The 22,893-nt window shown below is 37.3% G+C and overlaps 1 protein-coding gene across 1 annotated transcript in view; it reads left to right on the plus strand.

The window, feature by feature from the left end:
• The window catches only part of CPED1 (cadherin like and PC-esterase domain containing 1), a 282,813-nt gene that overhangs the window by 47,911 nt on the left and 212,009 nt on the right, over positions 1-22,893 (plus strand). Inside the window, exons 3-4 of the mRNA XM_039222864.1 lie at positions 11,503-11,609; positions 18,137-18,212. Coding sequence (XP_039078795.1) covers positions 11,503-11,609; positions 18,137-18,212 — 183 coding nt within the window. The remainder of the gene's footprint in view (positions 1-11,502; positions 11,610-18,136; positions 18,213-22,893) is intronic.

A 22,893-nucleotide genomic window follows, 5' to 3' on the forward strand; every position in this document is an offset into this window, starting at 1 on the left:
TTATTCATTAAACAAATACTAATATAAATCTCATCAAGTAACAGGCACTGTTCTAAGCACTTTACAAATATTAATGCATTTAATCCTCATAATGTTCCCTAAATGTTGTCATTGTTATTATAACTACTTTTTGGAATGGCCTTGAACAAACTCATTATATTATCTATTGAAAATAGAAGATAAGACTTGCTTCATAAATATCTTAAAGAAATATATGATTGGGTTAAATACATCTCCAAAGAGATTAAAAATAATGCGTTATGAGTAGGAGATATGTAATCCTAAAATATTTATTGCATTAAGTAATAAGCCATTGAGGGAGTTGATTCTTTTTCTCGTGTTAGTGTCTTATATTTTTTCAAGCCTAGGTTCTCATCTGTGCTGAATTAGTGTGGAATTATTCGTAGAGTAAATTTTAAATCAATGACTCCCTCCACCCTCTCACATTGCTCATAGTCCCCAGTGCCTTATTATAAAATGTTAAACCAGACATGACTAGGCTGCATTCACTGCATTTTAAAGAAGTCATGCAAAATGACTTCTAATAAAACAGGAAGAAAAGATGATATTTTGTTAAATGAAGTGTCACAATGTTAATTATACACTAAAACCTCCTGTTCCATAATGTGGAATTCAGTATAAGGAATGTCTGTCAAAAACTCATGTCAAGTAGTCAAGTAATGAAAGAACTCAATGTAGGGGTGCCTGGGTGGCTCAGTCAGCTAAGTGTCCGACTTTGGCTTAAGTCCTGATCCTGTGGTTTGTGAGTTTGAGCCATGCGTGGGGCTCTGTGCTCATAGTTCAGAGCTTGGAGATTGCCTGCTTCAGATTCTGTATCTCCCTCTCTCTCTGCCCCTCCCCAGCTCATGCTTTCTCTCTCTCTCTCTCTCTCTCTCAAAAATAAATATTAAAACTTTTTTTAAAAAGAACTTAATGTAAAGCTCTAACCTCATAACAAGTGTTATGAGTAAGACATTATAGTCAGGCATCAAGTTATTTCATAATTGACACTAAATACTCAAGTTATATTCAATACATGACTATTAAAGGAGAAGAAAGGGTAGGATGCTAAAGTTGGTGTTGTTGGGAGAGACAGCATTTCAAAGATGAGTGAGACTTTTCAAGGAACTATACGGCATAGGTGTATATGAGTGCTTCTCAAATTTACCTGTACATATAGATTACCTGGGGATCCTGTTGTTGAGAAATTCTGATTTGGTAAGGCATAAGTTGGGGCTGAAATGTTTCATTTCTAACAAGCTTTCAGCTGATGAAAATGTTGTAGGTCTAAAGACCACAGTTGAATAGTAAGGATGCACATGTTTAACTGTAATATAAGCTATAATGTAAGCAATATGAAAGGAAGATAAAATATTTCAGAACAGAACAAGGAAGTTGCTAATTCAGTGTAGGGATCTTGGCAGGTGTGCAAGGAGAGTACTTGGTAGGTAACAATGAGCTCTCAAGCAGATTTTTGAAGGAAGAATGTTCAACAGCATGAGCTGCATGCTGGAGGCACACAGGTCTCTAAGTGCTTGGAGTCTCAGGGATTAACAAGGGGTGATGCGGTGGAAGAGGAAGTTGGCGGCTGCTTTGAAAGACTAGAAGACTAGGTTAGGGCAGATGTAAAGAGCCTAGGTTGTGTTGCTAAGGAATTTGATCTGCGATTGCTGGAAATAAGATGTTTTTAGAGGATGACTCTCACTGTAGAGGGGAAGTGGATTAGAGAAGTAAAAAGAGTTATAAGCAGGGAGACTAGGAGACTTTTCAGAGAAGATGAAATTTTAGGTTTAGTGAATGTGGTAGGATTTGGAAAAGTCAGGAAGTTATTTAAGAAATTCTAATTTAAAATTGAGGGGAATTGGAAATCAATGGAATGTAAGAATGAAAGACAAGTACAAGTTAAAGATGACCTTATGCTTTCCAGCTTGAGGGAGAGAGAGAGACTACACCTTTGATGGTAAGAAAAGTAGAAGGAAGGACAAGATTTTGGCAGGAGATAATGGGTTCAGATTTGTACTTGCTCAGCAGGGCATTTGTTCTAGAAAGTAACCTGAAATGCCTCTCTAAAACATAAGAAAGGTAGAGAAATGTAAATCTGGGAGTCAATGGCAAAGAAGCAACACCTAAAGCAATGGATGTAAATACAATCACCAAAAGATTTGACTTTAGAGAGAAATAGTAACAAATGCAAAGAAAGGCTAAGAATTTGGAGAGCTGCATGTATTCACAGAAGAGTATCAAAACCCAAACTTGATCTATATTTTCAATCCTCTATACTCCAATGGAGTTTGTATTACCAGAGAACGCATCTTGCATACAAAATATAATTATTTTTCACTCTCAGCATTGTAGTGTTGAGTGGGTTTGTAATAAAACATCCTGACTATAAAATTCTTAGGACGATATATAATTAGTTTGTGAGAGTTTATGCCTAGTTATGTCCACATAGTTTAATAATCATCTTATTTCCCCTGGAGAATTTATTTATTCTGATTTTTAAAATACTGAAGTCCATATTTTATTCATATTGTCTTAATTTTCTACATAATGTCCTTTTTCTGTACCAAAGTTCCATCAGGATATCACATTACATTTAGCCATCATGTTTCCTTAGGCTTTTCTAGGCTGTGACAGCTTCTCAGACTTTCTTTGTTTTTGACAACCTTGGTAGCTCTGAGAACTGGTCAGGTACTTTGATGTTTCTCTACTGGAATTTGGCTGATGTTTTCCCCATGATTAGACTGGAATTATGGTTTGCAGGAGTAGGACCACAGAAGTAAAACATCATTCTCATCACTTCATATCAAGGGGATATACTATCAACATGACTTATCGCTATTGGCGTTAACCTTGATCACTTGACTGAGGTAGTGTTTGACAGATTTTCCACTGTCACTCTTTTCCTTCCCCTTTCCACACTACTCTTTGGAAGGATGTCATTATATTCAGCTCCCAGAGAAGGACCAAGAAGTTGTGCTCCACCTCCTTGAGTTTGGAGTAGCTACATAAATTATTTGGTATTTTTCTACTCACAAGGTTTGTCTCTTCATCCTCATTTATTTGTTGATTCAGATCATTTGTTTATATCAGTATGGATTAATGGATAGTTACTTTATAGTTTTGGCTATAATCCAGTATTGCTTATTCTGTTGCTGAAATTGCTCCAGTTATGACCATTGGCTCCTGGGTCCCTGTCACATACTTCCATCATTGCTTTCATTTGTTTACTTATTTGTTTTGAGCTTTTCCTTACTTTCTGGCACAATGATGCTCTTGGCTCGGCTTGTATATTTACTACTACAGCCTCTTGAATCAGCCATTTCTCCAAGGACCTATGGTTCTTTTCATTGCAGAATGATGTTAGAAACCAATATCTAGGCATTCAGTGTAGTCTTAATTTAAAAAAAAAATTGTTTTATTTATTTCTGAAAGAGAGTGAGAGAGAGAGAGACAGTGTGAGCAGGGGAGGGTCAGAGAGAGGGAGACACAGACTCTGAAGCAGGCTCCAGACTCTGAGCTGTCAGCACAGAGCCCGATGCGAGGCTCAGACCCACAAACTGTGAGATCATGACCTGAGCCGAAGTCGATCGCTTAACTGACTGAGCCACCCAGGTGCCCCTTAGTCTTATTTTTTTTAATTGCTGCACTGTTCATTCTTTTAAGGTCTTCTAAGCTGGTGAGGATTCCAGACATATGGAAATTTGGTAAAATGCAATAGAGAGTTTTATCCCAGATAGACAACAGTCTTGAAAGCAGTGAAAGTTTGAACACACATTCAGTACACTTCAACAGCAGACTACAGAAGTGCCATGAAAATCTTTTAAAATATTAAAAAAAAAAAAACGTATGGAAAGAACTTTAGCAAGCCTTCTAAAGTAAATATTTCTTCTCGGGGCGCCTGGGTGGCTTAGTCGGTTAAGCGTCCGACTTTCGCTTAGGTCATGATCTCGCGGTTCGTGGGTTCGAACCCCGCGTCGGGCTATGTGCTGACTGCCAGCTCAGAGCCTGGAGCCTGTTTCAGTCTGTGACTCCCTCTCTCTCTGACCCTCCCCTGCTCACGCTGTCTCTCTCTCTCCTAGAAACAAATAAAAAAAAATATTAAAAACAAAAGTAAATATTTCTTGAATGTATTTCATAGGAATAAACTGAACTATTTCCTTTAAAACTCTTCAAAAAAATGTTTGAGAGAGAGAGAGAGAGGGCACACACATGTGGGTGAAGGACAGAGAGAGAGAGGGGGAGAGAGAATCCTAAGCAGGCTCCAAACTGTCAACACAGAGCCTGACACGGGGCTTGATCTCACAAACAGCGATATGACCTGAGCCAAAATCAAGAGTTGGAGACTTAACTGACTGTGCCACCCAGGAACCCCATCTTTTCAAACTCTTCTTAATGGAAAATTTCGTCAGAGCAGGAGTCTTATACTTTTGCAAAAATTTAAGCATGATATTGGTTTCTTAAACTTAATGAGTAGTGCAGGATTTCAGGAGCTCAAAACTCCTCACAGAAATGATCTTCTTGATCTTCGCAACCTCTCATGGGGCAGAAAGAGAGCAGATATTTGAATAGGAAAGCTTGATTTCTAGTGTGGATTTAGAAAACCAAGGGGAGAATGGCTTAGATATTCTCTGTGATAAAACACAAAGTTTTTATCATCAGTTCTTAAAAGATAAGGAGCCAGAGACAGCATAAGCAAAAACCCATGACCAGATTGTTGAGGTAAGGAACTAGATTTAATTAGATTTTGTGACTATGTTGTATAATTGATTGAAGATCTAAATGTTCTATATATATAATTTCTCTTAAATTCTGAAAATGCTATATTGAATCCAGTAAACATCTAAGTATCTACAATAATCAGTGTTAGACACAAGAAGGTGAAAGGTTTTTGCTCTTAAAGAACAGCCGAGAATAAAATGTATTGTGGGTCCTGGGTTGCTGTTCGTATATATATTATATTAAGAATATAGTTAAAGGAACTGGTTAATTCAATTTGAAAGATTCAGGAAAAGATACAGGTATTTGCAGTGGCTTACATCCAAACAAACTTACGGTGTTGTCAAGCATAGAACCTAATTTGTCATCAGTAAGTTGACACTGTATTCATGAATGTCACAATATTTACTAATTCTGATAAAGGATGGATACAGGGAAAATAAGACTTTGTTACTCAACAAGAATCTCATAGTCTAGGGTGAAAAGAAAAAGAGTATACAGATGGAACTGTGAATATATGAAATATTCTCATGTTATATTATAAAGGAATATTACGTATTATTTAAAATTAAACATCGTGTGTATTTCATGCTAAAAGAAAAGCCCCACACATTTTAAGAAATCACTGTACTTGTATCCTTATGGAATATGATAGTCTAACCCTGTGAATAAGTAGATGAGGCTTGGCTTTTGTAGCTATGTATCTTGGAAGCTCTTGGACCAGTTTATTTTCCAAGTCAGGCTTTATAAATCTTTTCTGCTTCAATTTGATGTATGTGTTCACAAAATAGTTTCCACTAAGTAAAGCGCTTGGAATCTGTTTTTGTTTTTATAATTTCTTAAAATGCTAGGAATGGTTACTTTATTTTCTCAGGCTTACTTCTCTCATCCTTACTAAGAACCAAAATATATCATTAGGTCCTCTTTGTAAAACTACTTTAAAATTTTCTTCACTACTTCCATTTTTTAATTTTTACAATGTGCTGGCTTTTGATTGCATTTTAATTTTGATCTGTGGCTCACATTCAATTATATATTCACTATGGATCTCACGAATATATAGCAAATGTTCTTAAATCCCAACCACTGTTGTAGATACTGAGGATATGGCAGTGAACCAAATAGACATATCCCTGCCTCATCGAGCTCATATTCTAATGGGAAGAGACAGGCAATAAGTAAATAGACAAGAAATACATAGCTGTCAGATGATGATAAATGCTGTAAAGAAAAATAAAGCAGAAATAGAATTAATACTCTGAGATTTTTATATTGTGTGCCAGAAAATTAAAATCGAGAATAGACAGCAGGTACATGAATGATGATATTTCAGAGCTTTCTGTTCTCTGGATTGAGTAACTGGCCCGGTAGACTCTATCGACGAGGGAGGTCATTTGCGAGCCAGGAAATGATTGCTTTACATGGCGGCCTGCCTATGAGAGACTGGAAATATACTGGAGTCAGCCCTCGCTCCACAGGGCAGATGCTTGATTAAAACAAAAACAAGAACAGAATCTTTAAAAATAGCTCTTACTTTTAACACTGAGATGTTTCTTGGTTCCTGAGAACAAGCAGAGAAAGATAAAAACTGCAATCAGTAGCTTTTTATGTCTGAATTAATAAATCTGGACCCAGACAACTCCTAAAATTGTCCGGAGAGTCTTCCTTGCTACCTGAGCCAACAGTGAGGAGGCAGGTGTGGTATTATCAGCAACTTTGTTCCACAGTTTATGGGGAGAAGCCTATATAGATTTCTTGTGTTTTTGTAGTTTTGAGATGGAGAACAGAACATCCACATCCTGTTTTCCTAGAACAATGTCCTGTGACCTCTCTATTTATGGGCTTGGCTAGTCTAATCTGGGAGCTAGTCTTGCTCTGGTTTATGACTGGGAAAGAAATCCTTTTAACCATCTAAAAATCTAAGAAACTTTTAGAGATTTCTTTTCAAAAGTAGGTGGAAGCCTAGTTAATATTTATAGTTTCTGAGTACGTGTGCAGTTGAAAATTCCTTCATTTTAAAGATAAAAGTACTTATTTCAATTACCAGTGGTAGCTAATCATGCTTGGGGGCACTATTGCTGGGTGAGGGTCTAGGAATTCCCAAGATGCTTGTTGTAGTCCTTTTTCCCTCTGATGTCCCAAAGGGAAATAGATCCACTGGAGAGTAGTTGGAAAAACACCAAACCTATATAATTCCTCTTTGTCTCAATACCCTCTCTCGTAAAGCATATGAAATAATTGCTTATACCCCATAGAGTTGTTAGAAGTCCTGCATAAGTTAAAATACATAAGGTATTCTCTATTGCCTCCCTGATTTTTAAAAGGACGATGATGTAATGGTTATGAACCCTTAGGGCTAAACTTCTGTGTTCAAATACTCTTTCCACTAGATGACTAACTTTGAGCAAGTTGTTTAACCTTACTGTGCTTAGAGAATAATCATATCCAGGAGGATATTGTGTGGAATAAATGAATTAACACAAATCCTTGGAGCAGTACCTGGCTTACTGTAAGTGTTCCAGAAAGATGTACTGTTGGTATCATTACTACTACAACTACTACTACTACTACTACTACTACTACTACTACTACTATTTATTTATTTATTTGTTAGTGTGGCCTTGGCACTCAAATTCTAATGCAATATTCTAAGGAGCGAGGCTGAATCACATAAAGGTCTTCTGTTCTGTCTGCCAGGGAAACCTAAGAAACCACCATCCAGGTTGGCCGACGGTGGCTTGACCTGTTTTTTTTTTTTCCAAATCGAAGTCAGTCTTCTCCATTCTTACACTCTAATGTCAACCTTCTGGGGACAGAAGAAATCTATCAAGTAAGGCCAATATTAAGAATGTTTGCCCCAATGCAAAAAAAAAGAAGAAGAAGAAGAAGAAGAAGAAGAAGAAGAAGAAGAAGAAGCCTGCCTTAGGCTGCTTCTAACTGTGGAAAAAGCCCTGAGACAGGCTTAATGTCCTAAGAAGAGTCCAAGGAGAGACTGTGGACGAGAAAGAGAAGAGAGCAGGCCCACCTAGGAGTGGTACCTGGGTCACTCTATCAGTTCAACTGGAGAGAGGAAGCATAAGTGAAAAAGTTTTCCATAGGCCACTCCTGATTTTTCCAGGCTCTTGAAGAGAAAGAATTACTCTAAGAGACCACACTTCAGTCCTTACCAACTTTAACACAGCCAATAAAATGTCTTCGGAGTTGAAATGAGCTTGCTCAACCTGTGGGAGAGCATGGCCAAATCTGGAGATCAAAGGGTGTGTTCAGACATCCTTGTAAGACCAATTGACCAAATATCAATTTGCCAACAGTCATCTTTACAAGACCAATTTACCTAATGAACAACTCTAATTCACTGAAAGCTAAAGCCGGGAACATCAACCTGCTGAATGAGCACTTCATGGAAAACTGACACACAGTGTTTGATACCAGGTCTAGGACTGTTTGCCTACTAGAGGCCCAGCCCAAGCAGTTAGGGCCTGGGGGACCGCATGGTAAACTGGAGAAAATGTGGGAGGCTGTACTCTGCTCTAGTCAGTGGCTGCCTTATAGGATATGGACCCCATTTTACCACAGCCTCCAAATTTTCAAATGAAGGCAGAAATCTGGATTTTTATATGAATTATGCTGACATTTCCATTTTTGGCAAATATTTACAATTTGAAACGAAAACAAAACAAAAATTGTGCAGGCCAAATGTTCCATGCAGGCTTGAGTCTCCTTGTGTGCCTGCAGTCTACAATCTCTCTTGTTCACCCTGGGCATTTGCCTACTTGATGCTCACGCTTTCAGCTAATTGAGCACGGCCCCAAAGCTCCACAATACTTAGCAATATGTAATTTTGCTTAGGCACGAATTTGTTTCCCAAATGTTCCAAGTTGACTTCTGAATGTGATTTACTTAGCCAGTGAATGTGCTTATGTCTCTACCCAGTTTCCAGATTTCAGTGTGGCTTTTGGGGTTTTTTAAACCAAGTTTGAGTACATAGTGCCATTCATGAAACAAATAAAAGCTTTTGCTTTAAAAAGGGCTGTGGGAATCAGGACAGTAATGACTTTTAAGGCTGTAGATGGAAATGAAGAGAAAGTGAAAAGGTCTACTCAAGATCTAACTAGGAAATAGAGTTTAGGAAGTTTGAGGTAGGACTCAGTGAGGGTATCCATAGGAATTTTGAGTGGAAACAATCAGCATTTTTCAGAGTCTGGTGGCAAAGCATTAGGCAAGAAGTATATGAAGAGATTACTTGAAATTTTTGGTTATACTGTACTTTCTTTTTAAGGGGGAATTTATGTGCTATAAGGTATTTTTGAAATATTTTAAATTTAAAATATTTGTTAAATATTTTTGAGAGGTAGGGGTAACCCTTATGAATGCCAGGAAACTGTAGCACTTTATAAGTTATCTTAAATTCTTTTTAATGTTCAGGTCTCTCAAAGATTGCTGAGGGCAGTGACCACCTTTTTTCTTTTTTCTTTTTTTTTTTGCTATTTACCTTCATAATTCTAGTACAATGTCTTGCTCATAGGAGGCTCGTAATAAATTAAATACTTTGAATTATTTAAACAAATATGCCTTCTGGTTTTAAACATTTATGGCTTAAATATATATGTTTTAATCAAATCTAGAAATTGTGTATATGTCTTGGGTAGTGAAGGGGGCCATGCATCAGACTTGGAGGAATATAAAATGTACTGTGTTTTTAGTATCCAGACAGTATAGTCCATGATCTTAAATCCTCTCTTTGCAAACCCTTATCTTCTTAAAATATTTGGTTGAGTATATTATGTCAGGAGGTTTCTTCTAGGGTTTTAGTGTTCCCTGGGCTAGAAATAATATCAAATGAAAGTATCTTTGTGTTTTTCCTTTTGAATTCATATCAAAAGGTTTTGGCTGAAAGTGCCAGGTGCACATTTCAGGCACATTTTAAATAAGGTGTTGGAATCATCACAGAGTATTTGGTATTGGCTCAAGGAATCCATTTGGAGTTTCCTTCGAAGTGAGGATGCATGAACCTTCCAAGCCTAAGGCCCAATGCCTATTACATGGAGAGATTTCTCCCACCTCCAAATTGCCTGCATCATTTCTCTGTGTCCCTTTGAACTATTGCACTGTATTCCGGCATCTTAAGATACACCATGAAAACAGAGACAAGAGCTTAACTTTAGTTCAATTGTCTGGATCCCTTTGTTTGGCAGAGAGGCTTCTCTTTTAGGAACAGGAAAATTACAAACAGAGGCACCAATAGTCCAGACCTTGTCAAATTGTAAAGGACTTGATTAGTGCAGAGGGAAATTTCATTCTTAATTGTCATACATCACTCTTCGTTACCACTCTTTTTTCCCCCATAAAGTCCTTCTTTGAAAGCATTATGCATTCAATTGAGAAATTCTTTTGGGAAATTTTTAAAGACAGGATTTGGTTACTTTCTAGCTTTTTAGAAGCCACTAATACCTAATGCAAGAGATGACTTGTGAGATCTGGCATAGTTACTGAAGGAATGTTATCTCAGGATTGATCAACTCATGAGACCATATGTACAGAAATTGCTTGATTTTTTAAAAGTAGATTTCCACCCCAAATGGAGGAAGTTTCACAAGTAATATCAATCCTCATACATTCTTTAGTGTTCTTTTTCTCTGGTTATTTTTGAGATGGCTATTTCTATATTACCTCTGAAGTAACATGTTTACCTCTCTATCCTGGGCTAGTTACTCATTCATTCATTTAACAAATATTTTTAAAGCACCAATTATATGCAAGATCTATTGATAAAAACATACAAATAAATCAGAAAATAAGAGAAAACAAACTTATAACGCACAAATGTTAATTTTCAAATGTTCAAGTATTATGCAAGGATGTACTCTTCTGGGATTATTTTGGCAAGTTACTAGGACTTATTGGCAAAGAACTTTGTCCTTGGTAAATTGCTGAAATATTTGCTTCAGTCCATGTTATACTCTGTATTTTGAGCTCAATTCTGCTGTCTATAACTAGACCACAAATTCCTTTTAGACAAAACTTGATTTTTAAAATTTTCGTTGAATTTTATTTTCAGCCTACCACACCTTTTCTTTGTAAGAAATCTCATAAAAGTAAATCTGATGTTTAAGATTTGTGAAAAGTAGGGGTGCCTGGGTGGCTCAGTAAGTTAAGCGTCAGACTTTGGCTCAGGTCATAATCTCATGGTCCATGAGTTCGAGCCCTGTGTCAGACTCTGTGCTGACAACTCAGAGCCTGGAACCTGCTTCAGATTCTGGGTCTCCCTCTCTCTCTCTGTCCCTTCCCCACTTGTACTCTGTCTCTCTCTCAAAAGTAAATAAACATTTTAAATATATTTAAAAAAAAAGATTTGCAAAAAGCAATGGTGATATCAAAGCCTAGAACAAAATATTTGGTGTTTTGACTTACTATCATTATTTGATTTTGCAACCCCCCCCATTATCTTAAAAGACTTTATACCCATCTTTGCTCCCAATCTCCAAATAGGACTTTATGAATTTATAAAATTAGTGGCTTAAAACATTTAAATTTTTGGTTTTTAGGAATTTTATTACATTGCCTTAGATAATTGCATTTTCCCTAACATATAATAGTAAATATAAAAATGTTGCTAAATTAGAAAAATTGAATTTCAGTTACTTCGAATATTGACTTTAAACATATGCAGAACCATTGTTACTTGTGTTTTAGAATGTAAATAATAACATTTTAAATCTAAGAATGGTGACTTCAAAAATCTGATAAAAAATTATTTGTTTTTAAATATTCTTTTGCTATTAGGTGATTTGGGCTCTTGGGATCTGCTCATTTGCCTGTCTTCCAGGAAAGCTGGTGGAAAACCTTGCATATCCAAGGAAGACGTGTGCCAGTTAGGTTTACATCAAAAGGTAAATATTCTTTTTCAAAATGTTTACAGATTTTAACAGCCCTTGAATATTAACACCAGTATATCTTGGTCCATAATGGTTTTTTTAATTTGAGAAAAGCATCAAAAACTTACAGCTATTTCTCAGTAGTGAAATAATATAGTAGCTACACTGATCATTTGATATTTCTGCAGTTGACTGTCTTGATAACTCCTTCTTCCTTGTAACTTCTGACTCCATTGGCCCATGGGCTGAGCACGTTATTTTTGTTCTTCTTGTCCATCTTTGGCCATTCCTTCTCTGTTTTCTTCATAGCCACCTTTTCTCTGGTCATACTTTAGATGCCTGTGTTCCTCAGCACCACTCCCAAGGTGGTTGATGATTCCCAAATGTACATCTAAAATTCAAGCACTTTTCCAGGCTTCAGGCTTGTGTGTATAATGCCTGCTGAACATCACTTTTATATCACACAGACACCTCAAAGCCACCGTGGGGAAAACTAGTGCATATGTTCCCGGGTAAATCCACTTCTACTCTTGCATTCAGTAGCCCTGTAGAACTTCTATTATATTGGTCATAAGCATGATCAACCACTCTGTCCCTCCCTAAGGTAGAAATCTGGCCTTCACCTCTGATCAATTCCTCTCCTTTGTCATCTTCATTCTATCAATAATTGGTGCTAAGGAATTTAACTCCTAAATACTTCTCAAGTATCTTATTTCTCAAATATCCATACCCACTACTTTTATTCTGGCCAGATAGTCACCATATCTTGCCAGGGCTATTACAGAATCCTCTTTACTTCTTTTTTGAAGCAAATATTTTGCCCCTGAAATCCATCCTGCCTACAGTTTTCAGGATGAAAAATATAAAATGCAGAACTAACCTAGTTAGTCCTGTACTTAAATCTTGAATGACTTTACATCAAGTATAAGATGAAGTCTGTAGTTTTCTTCCCTGTGACTATCAGTCAACCTCCAAGCAGGAGACAAATTCCATACTTGAAAGGACTTAACTGAAGAGAATCCAATGAAAGAGTTATTTACTGAGGTTTTGCCAAGATAAGAGAAACAAGATTAGAGAGATCTAATAAAAAAGATTAGGGAAAAAAAAAAACAAAAAACAAAAAAAGATTAGAGGCATCCAGGGACCAGCAACATCATAAAGTTTTACTACCGTTGGTCTGAGGAAGGGTTTATAGAGGGAAAGGTTAGCAAAGCCTAATGAGAGCTGGAGCCAAGAAAGAAAGGATTTATAAAGTAGGGAAATGTAGCCATTGCGAAATCATAAGCCATAAATCCATAAGAGGAAGTCAGGGAAATAAGTACTCAGCCTCTCTCTACTACCCGCCAAACTCTTGCCAAGGCCTCCTGTTGGTGCCACGCATTATTCTATGTGCTCACATATTTATTTATGTCTATTCTTTACATATGAGGAGACTGAAGCACAGAAAAATTAAGAGAATTTCCTAAGTCTTCATAGATAATAATTGAAACAACCAGGATTCAAACTCAGTCAGTTTGACTACAAATTTTGTTTTCCTAACTACATCAGTATAAAATCTTTCTAAATAAATATGTAGGACTACATTTACAAGCCTATTGTCATGAAGATTCTTAAAGAATGCATAAGCTTTAAATGATACATATTAGATAACTGTCACTTTGGAGCATGAATAATTTGAAGCTTTATGAATCATGACTTAATTATATGAACATAAATATTCAAAACAAGTTGCTTCAGACTTGTTGGGATTCTTAGATGAACAAAGAAAAGGGCCTCTGCTCAAATTAGGATTACTAATCACATGAGAGTTTTGGAATCTAAATGCTTAATGAAAGTGATCATAAGATTTGTTATAAAAAATGAATGGCCTGGAGCCTCTCTAGTCAGAAGGAAAGTAACATGATTTTAAAACTGTATTGGTCCTTGTGATGTGGAAAGTGAAGTGAGGTCCACTATTTGGGGTAACACTAAGTTTAGTAACGGGCTGTATTTCACCTTTAACAGAAAGGTTCTACTGTTTCAAGAGCAGAGGGATTCATTTCTAGCTCTAAATGTTTGTAGGATTAGCAGTCCCTAAAACAGCATGCTGTTTTTAGTACCCGCAGCACTGAGAAATACTAAAATGGCTCTTATTTTAAAGCATTTGAGCACATTTTCAGATGAATTTGATGGAATGATAATTGCACAGGAGACAGAAGGGGATAATGACTCTTCTTGTCATTAGTTCTCTTGTGGGTGATACTGAACAGCTTCCAGAGAACATCTGAGTTGTGATAAAATAGAGAACGTTTGTACTGACCTAATGATGAGAAAGAGCAGAAAAAGGTATTCATGTGTGGTGTGTGTCACTCTTGGTATTCATGAATGACCCCTCCCAGTTTTTTCCTTTGGGCGCTTTCTTCCACACTTCATAGTTATTAATAGTCCAAACTCAAAGGTCTACTCTCCTTGATGAGTTAATCGTATTACTATAGTTTTAGTTTATAAACACATTCTAAGTGTTTATACTTGATATACTGTTTTTATTAATGCAACTATGTCTCAAAATAAGAATGATTTTTTTTTTACTTTTGCTTCTGGTCATCTGTAATAGAAACAATTTAGATGTAGAATACCCACAGATTAGGATTGCGGAAGGTATGTGGGGACTGAAATCTTTCTAAATGCACATTTCCTTTTTCTCAGTTTGATCTCAGAAATATCCCAGGATCCAAACATCATTATCATTTTCCATATGCATTCTAATCCTTTCAAAGATATGAAAGGTTTTATGCCAAGAAAAAAAACAGCTCGTATAAAACATGCATACACATATAAGTGTCTGTAAAACATTCAAACCCAATACAAAATCAGAGCGTGTTGAAAATAATTATTAGGCTGATAATAATGTGTCAGTGTAGATTCTTTAAAAATAACAAATATACCACTCTGGTGGGGTTGAATTCAGCTAATCCAAGCAAATGTCATTGATGATGTTCCTTTTGATAATGATGGAAATTTTACATGTTTTATGAAGTACATAAGAATAAGAATAAAAACCAAGTATTGGGATATAGAAGAACATGATTAGGTTTAACAATGAAAATACATGGAAAATATATGTAATATAGTTGATTTGCTATAGCTATAGGACCCATAGCCTTTGAGTATGTTTCTTTGTGCCAGGTTATTTGGTTTAACTGCCTAGGTTGGTGCTGTCACACAGAATGGAATGGAAATGGTATTTCTGGTGTCACGTGTCACCTCGGTTATGTCATCTGCTGAGACTCTGTGAATTCTAAAGATGTGCTTTGGAGGAGGGGCCACGGGAAGAGGTCACTGGGTAGAGGATGGGAAAGTAGAAGCAGAAGCCTGAAATGGTCATTTCCCTTGGCCCGGCTCTGCTCTCTTGGAGCAGGTGCTTTGTTGATCCTGAGTCCGTTCATGCTTCTGACCGAAGATCTCCTATAGACAGTCACCTCTCTGATAAGACCCAGCAACCTGCACTTCTGTCTGAAATCTATGCAAGCTGTACTCGGTCTTTGCAGTATCTATGCAAATTCTTTTGGCCCATTAGCTCTGTTATGGTTGCCCATTGACCGGGACTCTTTCAGTTTGTAAAAGACGGGACAGCTCATCCAGCATACTCTGACCTTTTGGCATAACAACACATTTGCTGTGAGCTCTTCAAAAAGTATGAGAAAGTTTTAAACTGGACCTTGTCAATAAATAGCCTTTAATGATACTTACTTATGCACCCTGGGTGGCTCAGTCAGTTAAGCATCCGACTTTGGCTCAGGTCATGATCTCATGGTTCTTGGGTTCAAGCCTGCATGGGGCCCTGTGCTGACAGCTCTGAGCCTGGAGCCTGCTTTGGATTCTGTATCTCCTTCTCTCCTTGCCCCTTTCCCACTCACTCTCTCTCAAACATAAATAAGCATTTTTAAAAACTGATACTTACCTAAAGCTACTTTTCTTTCTGGATCCTTCTATTAAAGTTTCTATTTAGTCAATAGCAACTGAGCAGTTTTGTCTGGGGTGGAAAAAAATGGTTCAAGTATATTGACCTTTAAAGCTTTTGACAATCTAATTTAGAAAGGTTCTTTTGTCTGTTATCTTTAAAGAGCAAAAAGCTAAAACAAGCAAACAAACAAAAAACCTTTATTGTAGTTTTTCCACACTTTTGCAGTATTCTGCCTCTTCCCTCCAGCATTTCTCAGGAAGTCTGAATTGTAACCTTAAGGATTTTCTGAACACCCTTCTTTGTTTTCCACTTTGAGTCTCTGAACTTTCTCATTTTTAAATTTGAGAAAGTAGACATGCCTAAAATCTAAAGTGTACCATATTTCTAGCCATTGCTCCACTCCCCGTGCCGTAAGAAGGAAAGTGACTCAGACTCTGGTACCTTTGGAAACTTTCAAACTTGAGGATTGAACAATGTGGTTCCTGCAGATTCACAGAGCTGGTTCTGCTGCCGGCTGGGCTTCATTCATACACAATGTGGACTGAAGTTTACTGTTTGCTGAATAAGTTAATAGAGTTTGCAGGATTACAGGGGTTGGAGAATGTTTTTTGCTTTTTTTTTTTTTTAATTTGTTGTCAAGTTAGCTAACATACAGTGTAGTCTTGGCATCAGGAGATGATTCCCGTGATTCATCACTTACATACAACACCTGGTGCTCATCCCAACAAGTGCCCTCCTCCATGCCCATCTCCCATTTTCCCTGCCCCCGTCAAAGGGTTGGAGAATGTTTAATCAACACACTATTTCAAAGCGCTTTAAGGGAATCATTTTTTTAAAAATAGTTTATTGTCAAGTTGGTTTACATGTAACACCCAGTGCTCATCCCAACAAGTGCCCTTCCCCAGGCCCATCACCCCCCATCCCCTCCCCCCGACCCCTATCAGCCCTCAGTTTGTTCTCGGCATTCAGGAGTCTCTCATGGTTTGCCTCACTCCCTCTCCCCAGCTATTTTTCCCTTTCTTCTCCCTCATGGTCCTCCGTTAGCTTCCTCCTAATCCACCTATACGTGCAAACATGGTATCTGTCCTTCTCTGCCTGACTTATTTCGCTCAGCATAACACCCTCAAGGTCCATCCATGTTGCTACAAATGGCCAGATTTCATTCTTTCTCATTGCCGTGTAGTATTCCATCGTATAGATAAACCACACCTTCTTGATCCATTCATTAGTTGATGGACACTTAGGTTCTTTCCATGTTTTGGCTATTGTTGAGAGTTCTGAGAATCATTTATTTTTTTAACTACAACCGATGATTGCATTACTACTTGATAAAAATCTTAAGAGAAGCAGTGTAACTCAGTGACCAAAAGCGCTAAATGCTTTATTTACAAATGAAGAAATTGAAAAAGAGAAGCAAAAGTGACGTGCTCAAAGTTACGATTCTGTCAAATGTCGTAAGTAGGACCATAACTCATGTTTCTGGTTCTCCAACTGCAGCTGAGTTACTTTCCTAAAGCTTTGTCAGTAGAACACAGCAGAGAAACTACATTACTTGATTAGTTTAGAGTGAGTTAAATTTGAAAGTATTCAATAATTTCTCAAACGTGAACCTGATTTTCAAGCTAATTTACCATGATCTCTTTCTGTTGGTTTTAACAAGACTTTGCCATTTGAGGCATTATTTTTGGAATTTAGTTAATAATAGCTACATAATCAGTCTGTGAATTCAGAAGAGAAGAACAGATTAAGCTTGTTTGTGTTTTTTCTTTAGAAGTTAAACGTATATTTGAATTTATGATAACTTCTTTTTAAATTTTTTATGTTTTATTTTATTTTTGAACGAGAGACAGTGTAAGCAGGGGAGGGACAGAAAGAGAGGGAGACACAGAATCTGAAGCAGGCTCCGGGCTCCTAGCTGTCATCACGGAGCCGGACGCAGGGCTTGAACTCAGACTGCAAGATCATGACCTGAGCTGAAATTGGACACTTAACCGACTGTGCCACCCAGGCGTCCCAATTTATGATAACTTCTATGAAGCTTTCTAAGAACAGTTTTGTTTTGTTTTTAGAATAGCATTTTACAGTGACTGGATTTTATATATGGAAGCAATAATGCCCTTCAAAATGAAGGGAAGACTATATGTTAAATTTTGAAACCGGATTAGCACTGAATTTCCCACTAAAATGTCTGTGATTTAAATCAGTGAGCGCCTTTGGAACGTCAGAGTCTAGTTGACTTTGAGGTATGTTTAGTGCTACTTTCTGCCAAAGCAAAATTTGCAATTGTCAAGTTATTTGTGTTACTCTATTTACCATAAGAATGTAAACATTTCCTGTTAGTTTTAGCACATACCATGGTTTTGAAATACATCAAGGTTTTCAAAAATATTGTCAAATTTCTAAGGGCAAATTTTTGTTTTATGTTATCAAATATACGACTTTATTATTCTGGATTTAAATGTTGGCTTGCAGAGATTTGAAGGTAGGGTGTGGATGGAGTACACTGTAGTTCACATCTATACCCTGTGAGTTTTTGCATTTTCTTTGCTTTAGCATTCATGAATGCCTAACTCACTAGAATCTTTTTCATTCCTTGCAGGTAAACATATTACCAGAAATACAGCATCAGCTTTGCAGTAAAGAAGGATTATGTCAAATAATTAGAAGATTTCCAGGTAATCTTTAGTTTGCCTCCTTATGCATAAACATGTGAGATATGTAGCCTGCTTTAGCAGATACCAAATAATGATATCTCAGATCCATATATTTAGCTCCTCTGTCTATCATTTCACTATCACAAATCTTCCAGAATCCACAAGGTTTTGCCCATGGGGAGACTCTGATAAAAAGGAATACAAATGCAACATTGGTATTCTTTCTTTTAGTTTTGCCTTCTAACTTTCTAGGTGAATATTCCCTTCTTCCTTTGTGTTTTTCTTTAAAATCATTCTTGTTTTATTTTAAAAGCAGTTATTATAATACTTCTTAATTATATAAATTTTGAGGCTTTAAAAATATATGTATTTCTTCATGATTAGTTCTGATCTTAATAAATTTGTTTCTTTTTTCTTTGAAATTCCCTGAATTTGCCTGTTTTTGACAGGATACTGAATGGGTAAAATTTTTTGCCTTGACAACATTAGAAATTTGGGACAAAAATTACCATCTCATTTCCTCATAGATTCCCAGGCTGAAGGAAAAATCAGATGGTCTGAGTCTTCATAGATCAAATTATAGCTTACTTTAAAACCCATCAGTGAAAGGGTCTCTCAGATTTCTTGTTTAAAACTTATTTAATGTTATGCAGCTTATGCCCCTAGAAAATATTTCATTATCTAATTAAAATTTAGATCTGCATAGCTTCAGTTCCATTTTTAAAAATTTAATTTGTGTCCTAGTGGAATCAGAAAACTGGTATCTTACCCCACTGGGTTTTCCATGGGGTTTCTGCTTCCATACCAAACATAAACCACATTGGCGTGTCCCTTGTAAAGACTAGTCTTCTGCTGTCGTGTATTAAGGATTAAAATAAAGTAAAAATGAATCAAAAATTCAACTTTCAATTTAAGGTACTTGTCTAAGATAAATAATAGCTGTACAAACTTCGTCTTAATAGTTATTGCTTTATATGGCAGTTGTAACTGACTCCATTATCTCAAAGATTTATTTTGTTTCTGTAAACTTCAGCTGGGTAGTTTTTTATTTTATTTATTTTATTTTTTTTTAATTTTTTTAATGTTTTATTTATTTCTAGGAGAGAGAGAGAGACAGCGTGAGCAGGGGAGGGTCAGAGAGAGAGGGAGTCACAGACTGAAACAGGCTCCAGGCTCTNGACAGAACACACACACACAACATTGGGAGGAGTGGCGTTATTCTTCTTTTACAAATTTGTTTTGGTAATGATAAATCTTGTGCCTTTATATATACAATTTTGTTTAAAAAAATTTTTTAATGTTTTTTATTTATTTCTAGAAGAGAGAAAGACAGCGTGAGCAGGGGAGGGTCAGAGAGAGAGGGAGTCACAGACTGAAACAGGCTCCAGGCTCTGAGCTGGCAGTCAGCACAGAGCCCGACGCGGGGCTCAAACCCACGAACCGCGAGATCATGACCCAAGCGAAAGTCGGACGCTTAACCGACTAAGCCACCCAGGCGCCCCTATTTTATTTTTTAAAATGTTATGTTTTTGTGAGATGCAAGTAAAGTAATTATTTCCATTAATACATTATTAGGAAGTATCTAGGAATCCTCTCAGGAATTTGAAAAAAACTATTTTTGTTTATATTTTGAACAGAGCCTACATATTTTTAAAGTATGTTTTTCTTTGTTGCTACTTACATTTCCTTTTTTTAAAAAAATATATAATTTATTGTCAAGTCAGCTAACATAGAGTATATAAATGTGCTCTTGGCTATGGGAGTAGATTCCCGTGTTTCGTAACTTACATACAACACCCAGTGCGTATACCAATGAGTGCCCTCCATAATGTTCATCACCCATTTCACTTTCCCCTCCCACTCCAGCAACCCTCAGTTTGTTCTCTGTATTTAAGAGTCTCTTATAGTTTGCCTTTTTCTCTGTTTGAAACTATTTTTTCCCTTCCCTTCCCCCATGGTATTCTGTTGTTTCTCACATTTCACATAGGAGTGAAAACATACGATATCTATCTTTCTCTGACTGACTTATTTCACTTAGCATAATACCCTCGAGTTCCATCCACATTGCTGCAAATGGCCAGATTTATTTTTTCTCATTGCCATGTAGTATTCCATTATATATATAAGCCACATCTTCTTTGTCCATTTATCAGTTGTTGGACATTTCGGCTCTTTCCATAATTTGACTATTGTTGAAAGTGCTGCTGTAAACACTGGGGTACATGTGCCCCTGTGCATCAGCACTCCTGTGTCCTTTGGATAAATTCCTAGTAGTTCTATTGCTGGGTCATAGGGTAATTCTATTTTTAATTTTTTTAAGGAACCTTCACACTGTTTCCCAGAGTGGCTGCACCAGTTTGCATTCCCACCAATAGTGCAAGACTCCTTTCTCCAAATCCTCACCATCATCTGTTGTTTCCTCAGTTGTTCATTTTAGCCACTCTGACCTGTGTAAGGTGGTATCTAAATGTGGTCTTGATTTGTATTTCCTTGATGATGAGTGATGTTGAGCATATTTTCATATGACTATTAGCCATCTGGATGTCTTCTTTGAAAAAGTTTCTATTCACGTCTCCTACCCATTTCTTCACTGGATTATTACAAAGTTTTTTTTTTTTTTTTAATTTATTTCTAGGAGGGAGAGAGAGAGAGCGTGAGCAGGGGAAGGTCAGAGAGAGAGGGAGATACAGACTCTGAAATAGGCTCCAGGCTCTGAGCTGACAGTCAGCACAGAGCCCACGTGGGGCTCGAACCCACAAACCGTGAGATCATGACCTAAGCGAAAGTCGGACGCTTAACCGACTAAGCCACCCAGGCGCCCCTAGTACAAAGTTTTTTGGAGGTGTTGAGCTTGGTACATTCTTTATAGATTTTGGATACTAACCCTTAATCCAATATATAATTTGCAAATATCTTCTCCCATTCTTTTGGTTGCCTTTTAGTTTGGTTGATTATTTCCTTTGGTGTGCAGAAGCTTTTCATCTTGATGAGGTCCCAGTAGTTCAATTTTACTTTTATTACTCTTGCCTTCAGAGACATATCAAGTAAGTTGTGGCTGAAATCAAAGTGGTTGTTGCCTATTTACTCCTCTAGGATTTTGATGGCTATCTGTCTCGCATTTAGGTCTTTTCATCTATTTTGAGTTTATTTTTGTGTAGTGTAATAAAGTGGTCTAGTTTCATTCTTCTGCATGGTGCTGTCCAGTTCTCCCAGCAACATTTGCTAAAGAAACTGTCTTTTTTCCATTGGATACTCTTTCCTGCTTTGTCGAAGATTAGTTGGCCATTCTTTTGTGGGTACAATTGTAAGCTGCTTACATTTCAATATGGTTGATTCAAAACAGTAAGTTTCTTGGGGTGCCTGGGTGGCTCAGTCAGTTGAATGTCTGACTTTAGCTTAGGTCATGATCTCGTGGTTCATAAGTTTGAGCCCCACATCAGGCAGAGCCCACTTTAGATCCTCTGTCTCTCCCTCTCTGCCCCTTCCCTGTTCACATTCTTTCTCTCAATAAATAAAACACTAAAATAAAACCATTAAGTTTCTTTACCACTGGAGTTAGCAGAACATGTAGAATCATAGGAATAAAAGCTCATTTATACCCAGAAATAAGTTATCACTTTAAAAATACTCACCAAACAACTCTTACAAAAGTTTATATTTTATATTTTGCTTCCGTACAGTTAAGACTTTTTTTTTCTTACAAATAGTTTATTGTCTAGTTGGTTTCCATATAACACCCAGTGCTCATCCCCACAAGTGCCCCTCTCTGCCCATCCCCCCTCCCCCCCCACATCCATCAGTCCTCAGTTTTTGTCAGCATTCAAGAGTCTCTCATGGTTTGCCTCTCCCCCTTTCCCCCACCATTTCCTCCCTTCTCCCCACTGGTCCTCTGTTAAGTTCCTCCTAATCCTCCTATATGTGCACACATATGATATTTGTCCTTCTCTGCCTGACTTATTTCGCTCAGCGTAACACCCTCAAGGTCCATCCATGTTGCTACACAAGGCCAGATTTCATTTTTTCTCATTGCCATGTAGTATTGCATTGTATAGATAAACCACATCTTCTTGATCCATTTGTCCGTTGATGGACACTTAGGCTCTTTCCATGTTTTGGCTATTGTGGAGAGTGCTGCTATGAACATTGGGGTACATGTGCTCCTATGCATCAGCACTCCTGTATCCCTTGGGTAAATTCCTAGCAGTGCTATTGCTGGGTCATAGGGGAGTTCTATTGTTAATTTTTTGAGGAACCTCCACACTGTTTTCCAGAGGGGCTGTACCAGTTTACATTCCCACCAACAGTGTAGGATGTTGCCCGTTTCTCCACATCCTCGCCAGCATCTGTAGTTTCCTGATTTGTTCATTTTAGCCACTCTGACTGGCGTGAGGTGGTATCTCAGTGTGGTTTTGGTTTGTATTTCCCTGATGAGTAGGGATGCTGAGCATCATTTCATGTGTGTGTTGGCCATCTGGATGTCCTCTTTGGAGGAGTGTCTGTTCATATCTTCTGCCCATTTCTTCACTGGGTTGTTTGTTTTTATGGGTGTGGAGTTTGGTGAGTTCCTTGTAGATTCTGGATATCAACCCTTTATCTGATATGTCATTTGCAACTATCTTTTCCCATTCCGTTGGTTGCCTATTAGTTTTCTGGGTTGTTTCCTTTGCCGTGCAGAAGCTTTTAATCTTGATGAGGTCCCAAT

The sequence above is a fragment of the Hyaena hyaena genome, unplaced genomic scaffold, assembly GCF_003009895.1.
Source record: "Hyaena hyaena isolate Hyena2069 unplaced genomic scaffold, ASM300989v1 scaffold_1207, whole genome shotgun sequence".
Taxonomy (NCBI): domain Eukaryota; kingdom Metazoa; phylum Chordata; class Mammalia; order Carnivora; family Hyaenidae; genus Hyaena; species Hyaena hyaena.